The sequence below is a fragment of the Macrobrachium nipponense genome, chromosome 1 (genome assembly GCF_015104395.2).
Source record: "Macrobrachium nipponense isolate FS-2020 chromosome 1, ASM1510439v2, whole genome shotgun sequence".
NCBI classification, from domain to species: Eukaryota; Metazoa; Arthropoda; class Malacostraca; order Decapoda; family Palaemonidae; genus Macrobrachium; species Macrobrachium nipponense.
In genome coordinates, this window is record NC_087200.1 from 93,818,498 (window position 1) to 93,831,541 (window position 13,044).

At 39.8% G+C, this 13,044-nt stretch overlaps 1 protein-coding gene across 1 annotated transcript in view; it reads right to left on the bottom strand.

Moving 5' to 3' along the window:
• Positions 1 to 909: 909 nt before the first annotated feature.
• LOC135219468 (spermatogenesis-defective protein 39 homolog) overlaps positions 910 to 13,044 on the bottom strand; it is a gene marked incomplete in the record, with an annotated part of 246,008 nt that continues 233,873 nt past the window's right edge. The window contains 1 exon segment of the mRNA XM_064256266.1: positions 910 to 2,485. Within this exon segment, the coding sequence (XP_064112336.1) occupies positions 2,465 to 2,485 (21 nt within the window).

The following is a 13,044-nucleotide window of genomic DNA, read 5'->3' on the forward strand; positions in this document are numbered from 1 at the left end:
CGACTCCTTGGCAGGCCCCCGTACAACACCCACTGCACCTCCGACCAATTAGAACAATGTTACACGGCTCGGCCCGAGAGCATTCGCGCCCTCGGCACCGAGCGCAAAGGGCATGAGGATCAATTCCCAGGAATGAGCGGAAACCTTGATCCATAATGATAACAATAAATGAAAATGAAAAAGAATACTGCACTTACAATTTCACTTTCATTTTCACACAAAAAATACAAGGCTTGGGCCGAGAGCATTCGCACCCTCGGCACCGAGCGCAAAGGGCATGAAAATAAATGAAAATGAAAACAAACACTGCACTTACGATTTTCACTTTCACCCAAAAAATACAAGGCTCGGGCCGAGAGCATTCCCGCCCTCAGCACCGAGCGCAAATGAGGATCAATCTTCGGAAAGAGCGGAAGACCCCACACTTGCGGCCCTCCACCCACGGGTACATCTACGGTTGATGGGGGGCGCGGTGATAGCTCCATGTCCGATGATCCATAAAAAAATTTAATAAAAGATGAAAAAGACAGTACGTAATTACAATTCACTTTCAAACACTGACAAACTAAGTTGAAACATTCACAACAAAAGCAAAGAATACGACGATGAAGCGGGCAGAGAGCGATAACGAACACGTCCTCCACCAACACGGCCAAAAACAAAAGAGATTCTTCACCTCCCAGTCGCGCGGCGCGCGCACTGTCGGACGAGCAGTTAACTACCGAACTCCCTTGTTCGAAGCTTACGACCGTTACCTTCCTATTGTAAAAGGACCGAAAGGTTTGTATATTGTACCGGAACAAGTGTTCTCTTAAGTCAATCTTGGTGTAGTGAGCCAATCCTGACTTACTAAAGTAGCAGCAGTGGTTTTGCATAAATTAAGCCTTAGGGCACAAGATATAGTAAAAATTTCAGTATAAATATGTTTTGAAGGAATGATGTAAATCATGCACATCATCAGTGAGTCGTCACACCTTAGAGGTGTCTTATACCTCAAAAGAATTCAAAGGTTTTGAATAAAGTTATAAACACTGATAAAAGTATATCTGTTAGTGTCTGATATAAAATAATATTCCAGTTTCATATTCAACTACGCTTCATATACTTGTCAAAATCTCATTTGATGCAAAGATATAAATTATTTAGTAAATTAGTACTTATCATTTCATATGAAGGCTGTAACTTATCTTCATATTTTAATTTGGGAGATTTTCTTGAGTAAAACTAATAAAGCTCAAGTTTGGAAATACATTATGTATTGCTAGAAACCCTAACTGTTATGTAGAATATCAATATCAAATTATATCAAACTCCTGCAGCAATTGTTACAAAATATCACTAAATCTTGAAAGCTTTAACAATCTCTCCTTGATTCTTGGTACAATTATTCTTTCATTCATTTTTTTATCAAGTGAAAATAAAAAGAAAGAAAGGGCAACTTATGACTGAGCTTAACTGTTGGTTTAGTAAATGGTCATTTTCCCTCTGTGAGTTCAAAGCAATTTTTTTGCCAAAAAATTAATCTCCTCCTGGGTCTTTCTTGGGATAATTTACTCCTTACTACATGACCTCTAGACTTCACTTACTCGCTTGACGGTTTCTAGAGATCTGCAGCAAACTCCTGTAAATCACTGCCCCATTTCCAAAGGAATACTTTGCTTCATTTTCACAGAGTTCAAAATATTAATGGGAGGCCTTCACATTACAAAAAGAAAATCCAGCATTGATTATCTTAACATATTTTAGATTTAGTCATACATCACAGCACTTCGCTCTTATGTGTAAGTTTATTTAGTTTACTACATTTATTTTCCCACTCCCAACTCCACCACAAGCTTTTATTTCCACAATAACACGACCACAACAGGTAATCACTGCAATATCCATCCCAAAGAAAGCAAAAGGTCATTAAAATTATTAATAACAAATAAAGTTCTTATCCCAATATACTGCATAAAATACATACTTATTTTAACATTGAATTTGTATAGTATATACTAATTAAAGACAACTTTAACAATATACATAATTGCTGTTATATCACATATAGTAAAGAAGAAAATATTGCATATATTGCATACATGAACACAGGCATCCCAAAAACTAATCTGAGAACATAATGAGTAAATCTAGCAATATGAGTAGGAGCGCTGCCTTCTGTTTAAAAAAAAAAATTGTCTTTTGTTCCCTGAATGTACAGTGCTTATGAGTAGGTACAGCGCTTATTAATAACTTTGGTAGTAGCTTTTAATATTCAAGTATGTAGTAGTAAAGGTTCTTTAGAAATTCATAAAAAATTGATCTACAAATAAAAGGAAGTAAAGTAAAATTATCATTCCTTCCTATAATATCTTTTTATACAAAAGTAGGGTAATAGTTTTCCATCAGTATGAAACAAGCAGTTTATATATATAAATATAAAAAATTTCAACAACAGTATATGACAGAAGGCCAGAAGAAAAATTCAGCTTTTCCCTCGCAAACTCTGTTGATAGAAGAAAATATTGTCAGCTGGCATATTTTACTCATATTTAGGAAGTACCAAAATGTATTGTAGTAACAATAAAGGTAAATCTGTAAACTGGCTTCTGTTGCTCACTTGTAAAACTAAGATAGTATTTTCAAAATAACTACTGCCTGTACTGAGAAAATTGGATGTAAAATATGGGTTTTATACCAAAGTGGAGAGTAAAAAATATGAAAAAATGGGATTTGGAATCTGATGCAGTCTTAACCACCAAATATTCTCCTTTTGAGTGATATAAAAGGGATTTTGACAAAGGAAAAATCTATTTCTGGGGGAAGACCTGTGTCGCCCAGTGAAATGTCCCTATAGCACCCATTTCTAGGTATAAATAAATGCTAAATATACCAGAGAAAAAAGCCATATGGAATGCCAGAGTTACTACCTCCAGCTCGCTCACCTCATAGGATGTCGGTATGTGGCAGAATCACAAGCTGAAAAAAACAAGCTGGCAAAATCCCCCCCCCCCAACCCCCCCCCCCCACATTAACCTAATCACTCCAGCTGCCAAAATACACCCTCAGTCACACTTTCTTCTTTACACAACAAATACAAGCAGCAATTAACCTACCTAACAAAAACAAAAACAAAAACAAAAACAACACACAGTCTTACCACTAGATATTCCGGGCTTAACCCTGCCGTGTGGTCGAGGTCAAGAGATACACAAACAAAAACAAGGACTACAACAAACAATTCAACAACCAAGGAACACAACGCACAACCTAACAACACAGCAAAGCAACCAAGGAACACAACACAACCTCACACATAACCACAACCTAACAACACAGCAAACAACCAAGGAACACAACCACAACCTCACACATAACAACAAAAACTTAACAACATAACAAAAGACCAATGCACAAACAACTACCAACACAAATAAAGGCAACACACCCACCAACTACACTAACAACAACAAAGACAACAGCACAGGCACAACAACTCTAAGCAAACAACACCAACTTAACAACAAACAAAAACAAATAAACAAAACACAACTCAAACAAAAAATCGCCAATGCCTTCGCCAGACTGCTAACACTACCATCTCCACAGCTCTGACTAAAAGACTGACTCAAAAAAACTCAGAACTCTGATCTCTACCAGCAGACAACCCAGCCAGAACTCACTAACAGCCAATACAGTCGTTAACTATCCATACAGTAATTACACCCTCTCTCTCTCTCTCTCTCTCTCTCTCTCACACACACAGACTTTGTCAAATGGAACTCCATAACTCCTCCATAGGTATAGCACAGGGGTGAGTGGAAACCACTATCACAGATACTTTGCCAATTAGATGTCTCCTCTCTCAAAATTCCCCTCTAGAGAGGTGCCGTTACAACTTCTACCTTCCGCTCGCTACTACTACCTCTGCCAAGAACCCTCATTCCTGAAATAGCACCCAAGCTTGGGCCAGCTAAAGGGTGGGGGAAAAGGAAAGAGAGGGATGGGTTTCACTGGGCCGACACAGGTCTTCCCCAGAAATAGATTTTTCCTTTGTCAAAATCCCTTTTCTGGGCTCGACCGTGTCGGCCAGTGAAAATAATAACAGAGAATTGGCCATACAAGCTTGGAAATAAATGTAAACAAAAATTTATATGAAAAGAAAATAAAAATTCCTTAAAATTATTGTTTTAATAACCAAGGTAAGGATAACAAATTACAAATGGTAAAAAAGCACCTAATATGACCAAATCCATACTATCACTAGGAACAACAGGTAATGAACATAAAAACAAACATATTAATGAAGTATGTACATGTACAGGAGTGGGTTGATGAGCAATCCAGTCCGGAACAAAAGGCAGAACGGCAGGGATTACAAGCGAGGCAGGTAGGTGAGAGTGAGTACGATCAGGGGAGACAATGTTCCCTGCAGCCACTGCCGAATATTTAAGGGCCTCTAAAGTTTTCAGATAGTGGCATTTAAATACTGTCGGGGATTTCCAACCCGTATATTTTTTAAGATCCTCCAAGTTCATATGATGAAAATAATTAACTGGAGGTAAGGCCCACCTGCCTGGAATGATCATGGACATGAGGGAACTGAATCCGCCGGATTGGCTTGTTTAATAAAAATAAAGAAAAATTTGTTCGTATGATGGCCTTCAAGGGAAATGGTTCCACCAATTCTGCTCTAATAAAAAGAAAAAGGGATCTGAAGACTTTTAGAAGTTCTGCTAGATAAGATTTTAGTGTAATAATACGACATAATGATGGTTCCTGTGGAAGAGGGGCAATCTTCTTATGGAGACCACCTGTTTTGTGGGTCTTCATTCTTTGCTAAGAATTTCCGATCTGGAGAGAGCAGAACTTCTCCTGACGGGAGGAAATCAATATAATTTGGTTCTCTAGAAGAGAGCCGACAGTTTCAGATATTCTGGCGCCTGAGGCCAGACTCATTAAAAAATAATGTTTTTCCTGAGAAGGGTTATATATGAGCATGATTCGTTATCAGTATCTGAAGCCAACCTGAGTACGTCATTTAAAAACCAGGAGACCATGTGAGGGCGGTTTACCAGTCTCAGACGAGCACATGCTCTAGGGATAGACGAGAAGTACGAATCTGTTATTAAATCAATATTAAAAAGCCAAACTGAAATATCTTCTCAAAGCAGATTTAGTCGTAGTAATGGTACTAGCAGCTAGGCCTTTTTTCGAAACAGAGTTCTAAAAAATGAAATTGTCAGATTCGTAGTCATCTTTGGACATCTGATTCTTTTAGAAAGATGGCTAGCTTCCTTACTGCCGGAATCATACTGCCTGAGTGTTGATTCTCTTTTGTCCGACTCCATGAACAGGGTGTTTAGTGGGTGAATACTAGCATCCTTCTGTGCCGCAAACTTCATGAAGTCCATAAAGTTAGGGCATTCAGAATTCTTGAGGAAGCTGACACAGTCTGAGTTTGTACTATTTGAGTCAGTTTTGGGTTGGGAATCCGTCTGGACGGAGTTTCAACTCTAGTAGAAGAGGAAACCAATTGCTCTTCGGCCAGTTGGGTGCTACAATGTACCTCTGAAAGATCTGAGTTTGTGTAGAACTTTCAGCAAGAGGTTTATTGGCGGAAATAGGTAAATCTTTCTCCAATTGTCCAGTCTGGCATGCCATTGCTCCAGTCTATGGACATAGCATGGCGGTGGCGAAGAGCCATTTTTAGGATCCAGATTGGGAGCCACATAACACATAACACGGAAGTTTGTGATTGGACTCCATGGCGAACAGGTCTAACTGAAGGCCCGGGATTTGTTGGTAAATCCAATTGAATGATTTTGTGTCCAAGGACCACTCCGACTCCAGATGAGTTGTCCTGGACAGTGAGTCCGTGATGACATTCCGTACTCCTGCCAGGTGAGTGGCTGACAGGTGCCAATGATGTTTCATTGCCAACGAAAAGATTGCAATCATACATGATTTATTTGGGCTCGACTTGGAGCCCTCCTCTGTTTATGCAAAAAAACTATCACTGCGCTGTCCGAGACTAGTCTGATATGAATGTTCCTGGCGGAGCTAGTCGTTTCAGGTCAGAAAAAGAAAAATGGCCATTGCCTCTAGTACGTTGATGTGGAACTGGCGGAATGTTGTCGACCACCATTCCTTGAACCTTCTATTGTACTGAGAGTAGGCCCCCCCATCCGCTCAGAGATGCGTCCGGTGTGACTATTCAAAGACGGCGGGAGGGGGAAATTGTAGTGGCACCTGATTTGGAAAGGGAGCCTCGCCAAGGACTTACGTCCATGGGCGGAGTCTTTTCCTTAGTATTGGCGGAATCAAGGAGATTTTGTCTCTGAACTTGTTGGCTCTTTTTCCGCCATACCCGATTGATATCCTTCAGTCTGGCTTTCAACAGAACATCTGTTATTGAAGCAAACTGAAGTGAACCTAAGATTCTCTCTTGGGTACGACAAGAAGCCCGTTTGTTCTTGAGGAATTGTCTTGTAGCTTTCGCTATCTCTCTGCACTTCAATGGCGGAAAAGATAGTTTGTGTGTGGTTAGGTCCCATTGAATTCCCAACCATTGAAAGCGAGACGCCGGAATGACACGGGACTTTTCCTTGTTTACCTGGAAACCCAGGTATTCTAGGAATTTTATTACTTTGGCTGTTGCCTTGCGACATTCCTCGTCGTTGGTTGCCCAAATGACTGATTGATTGATTGATTGTGGGTTTTCTGGCGTCACAACTACCAGGGTCACCGACGCCGAATACTAAGTGTGATCTTTTAACTTTATTTAAAATCTTGTTTAATATATCATAAGTTTTATTTTTTTAAAAGAGATACATATAAATTTGATTTAAAAAAAATAAAATAAATTTGATAAAAATAAGAATAAAATTCTGATCAAATAAAATTCTAATAAAAAGAATTGTTAATTAATCTGAATAAATAGCAATAAAACAAAAAAAGGGGAAAGAAAGTATATACTAAGACAGCACAGCTGTCAAGATATATTTGAGAAGACCAGCTTCTTTGATAAAAGAGATAACGTTATTAGCACACATGCTTTCTCCCAACAGTTTTGCCATGCTATAATTACCACCTGCTTCACTACTATAAGCTAAAAAACGATTCCTAAGTTCCACTAGACTGGGACACTCAACCAGCAAATGCCTAACAGTCAGCAGAACTAAGCAATCGTCACAGAAGGGCTCATTCTCCCCATCCATCAGATAGCCGTGAGTTAAACGCGTATGGCCAATACGTAATCTACACAATACAAACACCTCCCCTTCCTTGGTATTAGGTCATATTTCCAAGGGTGTGTCTGTCTAGTAATTTCTTTCATTTTGTTGGGGCCTACTGTGTCCCACTGAAGTGCCCATAAATGCTGGACAGATTTCCATATATCAAAGAATGTATCACGATATGGAACAGGGCATTTTCTCGGTACTAAAGTTTGCGCTGCTGATTTGGCTAGCTTGTCTGCCTCTTCATTTCCCGATATGTTCACATGGCCAGGAACCCAACAAAATGAAACAATGCTGCCTCTATTTTGGTGCAAGAAAATCCACTGCAAGATCTTCAACACCAAGGGATGATCAGTATTAAAGACTTCCAGGGACTGTAGGGCACTTTTGGAGTCACAAAATATTGTAAAGCTACACACTGGGAGTGTTGTAATATGTTCCAGTGCTATTAGGATGCCATAAAATTCAGCTGTAAAGTTTGAGGCAACAGAAGGAAGTGCACCTCTTCGGTTAAAAGATTCGCTAAAAACTCCATATCCAACGCCAGCATTGGACTTTGCTCCATTGAAGTACCTGCAGAATTTCACATCAGGTAACCTCCAGACAGGAGTACTGGGATACACAAAGGGGACAATGGGAAATTTTTTAATATTCGTATCCTCTAAAAATATTTTTAATTCTATATGCTAAAAGGAGTGGGATACCTTGGATGACTTTCGTAAAACCATTAAAAATATTTCTATTTGCCACAGCAAATGCCAGAGATTTGGGGAGTCTTTGCACTCTAAACCAGTACCGAAGTAATGATGACTGGCGATAGAGTTCAAGGGGCATCTCTCCTGCATCAACTAGCATACTAGGTATTGGTGACGAACGGAAAGCTCCTGTGGCTATACGAATACCTGAATGATGCACTGAATCTAAAATTCTTAAGTTAGATGAGGAGGCTGAAGAATAAACTTCACAACCATATGACAGCTTTGACAAGATTAAGGATTTATGAAGCTTTAGTAAAAGATTTCTATCAGCTCCCCAACTGGTGTGAGAAAGCACCTTCAAGATGTGTAGAGCTTCTAGGCTCTTTGCTTTTATATGTTTGATATGGGGACCCAAGTCAATCTACTGTCAAAAACTAGGCCTAAGAAATGTGCTTGTTCTACACATGGGATCTACGGCCATACAAATAGAGGTCTGGATCAGGATGCACTCCCCTGATCCGACAGAAGTGGACAGCAGTAGTCTTGCTATAGAGATTTTAAAACCCGTTTCTCAGCCCAACTTACTACTTTATTTATGTTAATTGTAGCTCTTTATGCTACAGTCATCGGGTGGCAGCATGATATTGAAAAGTCATCCACAAACATGTCTTTAAAACCTCTCTTGGAATGACAGCTGAACAACTGTTATGGCCAGAGCAAAAAGTTACACTGAGAACACTACCCTGGGGTGGGAACACCTTCTTCTTGGCACTTTTTCTCTGATAAAGTACTGCCAACTTTAACTTTAAAATACCTACGATGTAAAAAGGATTTCACAAATATAGGTAATTTCCCTCGTAGACCACTATTATGCATAGTCTTCAGCATCCCATGTCTCCAAGCAGTGTCATATGCCTTTTCTATATCAAAAAACTGTCACATGGTGTTGCTTGGAGGCAAAGGCTTCACAGACAGAGGCTTCGAGTTGCAGTAAGATGTCCAGGGTGGAGTGCATTTTTCGAAGAGTGCATTTTTCGAAAACCACGCTGAGAGGGCGTTAGACTATTGTTGTGCTCTAGATACCACATCAGTCTTACATTTACCATTTTTTCCATCAATTTACATAAACAACATGTTAAAGCAATGGGGCGGTAACTTGCTGCACAGAGAGGATCTTTTCCAGGCTTAAGGAATGGTAACATGGTAGGTTAATTCCCATATGGTAGGGTAGCTGCTTTCATCCCATATTCTATTGATAATACTTATTGTAAAAAGTTTTGTGTTCCTTGAAATGTGTTTAAACATTTCATAAGGAATCTCATCTGGACCAGGGGCAGTGTTCTTGCTCCTAGCTAAAGCAGAGTCAAATTCCCTTTCAGAAAAAGGCATATTATATGATTCAGCTTTGTTTGATGAAAAGTCAAGTACCTGTTGTTCTTCCATCATTCTGAAATGATGTCCTGGGGAACTATCTGATTTTTCAGACTCGAGCAAAGTGTTCAGAAAACATATCACTAATTTCTGTGGCATCAGTAACATGATTATTATTCAATTTAAGTACTGGAGGAGGATTGGTTGTAAATTTACCCTGAATTTTTCTTATTTTCTTCCAAATACTACAGACTGGTGTTCTGCTGTTAATAGAGGATACATATCCGGCCCATGCTTGTCTTCTGGCAGCTTTCGTGGCTTTTCGAAATCGTGCCCTACACAGTTTGTAAATTATGACATTGTCCAAGGTGCGATGTCTACGGCACCTGGTCAATGATGACCTGGTAGCTCAGTGTAAAAACCTTAGGTCTTCTGACCACCATGGTACTGGCCGCCTCCTGAATAGTTCTTTAGTTCGAGGAATCGAGTGTAGACCTGCAGTATGTAATGTTCCATTGAGTAGATCAATGGCATCATCTACACTTGGGAAATCTTTTGCATCCCCCTCCAACTCACTCAAATCTTTGTATTTTCTCCAATTTGCTTTCTCCAAGCACCACCGTGGTGATCTCGGGATAGGTGGACCATCATTGGTGTCAATCACAATTGGGAAAATGGTCACTGGTATGCCAGTCATCACTTGTTCTCCAACTAAAATCAACACTGCAGTTGGAGCTACATATTGAAAGGTCGATGCAGGAGATGGTGCCTGTCTGAATGTGGTAATGGGTAGGTTCTCCAGTATTAAGAGGACCTATATCTTCATTTTCTATTAAAGATGCCATCATATTCCCTTTTTGATTTGATGTTACATCTCCCCACAATAGATATCTACTATTGAAGTCACCAAGTAGAAGAAATGGCTCTGGTAGTTGCTGCATCAAGTATATCAAGTTCTCCTGGGAGACATGGCTACTGGGTGGAATGTAAAGGGAACATAAAGTATATTTCCTTTTTAAATTAATTCTTACAGCCACAGCTTGAAGTGGAGTATTTAGTTTCACTTGGTAGTGTGGCACATCTCGATGGATGTAGATGAGGGATCCACCATGATTTCCCACCTCTAAATCAAATTTAGTTCTATAGTGAACATATTCCCTAGGACAAGGTGTATATTCACCTAGCATGGTCTCCTGCAAACATAACCCTACAGGGGAGTGCTCATAGATCAAAAGCTTGACTTCCTCATACTTTGCTCGCAGTGCCTGACAATTCCATTGAATAATGGAAGTGAATTTATTTATGTTTAGGACCAATATTATGGTTCCTTTTGACAAGATTGGGAGAGCTCTTTTTCCTACAAGGGGGAGGCATTTTAATGGAAGGTTTTGTTGGCCTCTTGGGTGGAGTTATTGCCTTCATAGAGCCAACATCTTTTCCTTCAGTGTCCTTGACACTGAAGGGATTTTTAGTTTCTTCACTCTCCATCTCTGTCGAGACGGAGAAAGCAGAGGTGTTCTCTAAAGAGACCACCTCAAGAGTCTTTGTATTGCTGGCGGTTGCCAGCTCTGCCTCTAATGAGGTAGAAGTACCAGCGATGACTGGCACCAGGGGACCAGCATCTGCTGGTTTGTTCTCCAAAGAGGAGTTGGTATCAACAGAAGCTGGCACCAGACCAGCAACCACTGGCCTTGCCTCCAATGAGGCAGATGGTGGAGGGTGTATCTCAACTGGCACTTCAATTTTTTCTAATTCCATACTTGGGCCTTTCTTGTTGGTTCTAGAAAACCTTGTCTTTACTTTCTCATCATCAATTGACTCTAATGATTCAGTTAGCTGTCTCTTTAATGATTCTTTATTTGATTCTACCTTTGTGCTCCTAACTTGGGTTTTTTATTTGTCTCTTTTCTTTGGTTTCTTAAGTACTACAGTAGCAAAACTTAGACGGGTCTTACAATCTTTGCTTTGGCTCTCTCTCGTGCTTCCTTAAATGTTGTTCTTTCTATTACTCTTAATGGCTTGGATTTCCTATTCGAGTAAAGGGATTTTGACGTAAGGAAAAATCTATTTCTGGGCGATTGGCTCGTGTCGCCAGCGAAATATCCTTTAATCTATTATTCTAGGGTAAATAAAGTACTAACACATACCAGAGAATAAATAAAATAAAGAAAAAGGTCAGTATAACTGACTCGCTCACCCTCCAAGAGGGTGTCGGTATGAACACTAGGCGAGTGAGACCACTACACGAGCCAAATGCCAATAGAAATCTCCACTACAAAAACCCTCCATGAGGGAGCCGACCCCACAGAGTGAGCAGCTCGTACTACTACTACTCCATCCCATGCTGCCGACTGCTGCGCCTCTGGTGGCCATCCTGAAGTTAGCAGACAATCTTGGGCGAAGGGATGGGTAGGGTGGGATTTCGTTTCTGGCGACACGAGCCAATCGCCCAGAAAATAGATTTTTCCTTACGTCAAAATCCACCCTTTTCTGGGCTCAGCTCGTGTCGCTGCGCGAAATCGTACAGAGAAATAGCACAAGATTGTAAACAAAAGTAATAAAATAAATCAGAATAGGTCTCAAATAAAAGATAAAATAAATATAAAAGAATATAATTGCTAAAAAGATACATATACACAGTGATATAAAATAGAAATATGCTTAAATTACACTTAATTCTAATCATGTCTTCTTAACATAAGGTAATTTACATATACAGAGGTAAATGGCTTACATGTATCAAAATGGTAACTGTGTAAAGGCATGTATCAAAAATATTATAGCAATTAATAAAATCAAATGACAAATCAATCAAACAATGATAATATATAAAGGAATGTATATGACTTAATATACAAAACCCGTAAACCATTATAAATAGGATGATATCCCCTAGCATAAAAATAAGGGGATAAACATCCATGAGATCAATATCTATAATCATCCGTGAGTGTCCCCTAGCAAAAAAATAAGGGGCACCCACTACAACATCATAAAAGCAGCTAAGACACAACGTGAATGTAAATGAACAAGGCAGGAATAGACGAACTGTTGGGTGAGGCAGGTAGAAAGGAGGACTGAATCTTCTATACAGATTAGCTAGAGTCAGGGGAAACTATGTTACCCGCTGCTACTGCTGAAAATTTCAGAGCTTCCAAGGACTTAAGGTAATGACGTTTGAACACTGTCGGCGATTTCCATCCGGTATACTTTTCAACTCATCGAAGTTCATAATGTTGGAAATAATTAATTGAGGTGGCTACTGCCCTGACATCATGTGCTTTCGGGAAAGAGTCAGGATTGGCTTGCTTAATAAAGTACAGGATTGTTGCCTGATGCCTTTAATGGATAAAGTTCCACCTTTTTCCCTCCTAAAGAGGGGACCCGATGAGGATGAGGAGGTCCTGGACAGAAAGGCTCGTAAGGTTGAAACTGGGCAAAGAGATACATCTTGTGGAAGGGGTAGTACCTTCCAAGGTTCCCACCTCATCAAAGGATCTTCATTCTTTGCTAAAAAAGCTACGTTCCGGAGAAAGTAGGACTTCCCCTGTGGGAAGGAATTGAATATGATCCGGATCTCTGGATAGAGCCGACAGTTCTGAATTCTTGCTCCCGAAGCTAAGCTTAATAAAAATATGGGTTTTTCTTAAGAGCATTATAAACGAGCAGTGTCATTATGTCTTATTGTTTCTGAAGCCAGTTTTAGAACATCGTTTAAGAACCATGAAACTGACGTAGGCCTTACAGAAGGTCGA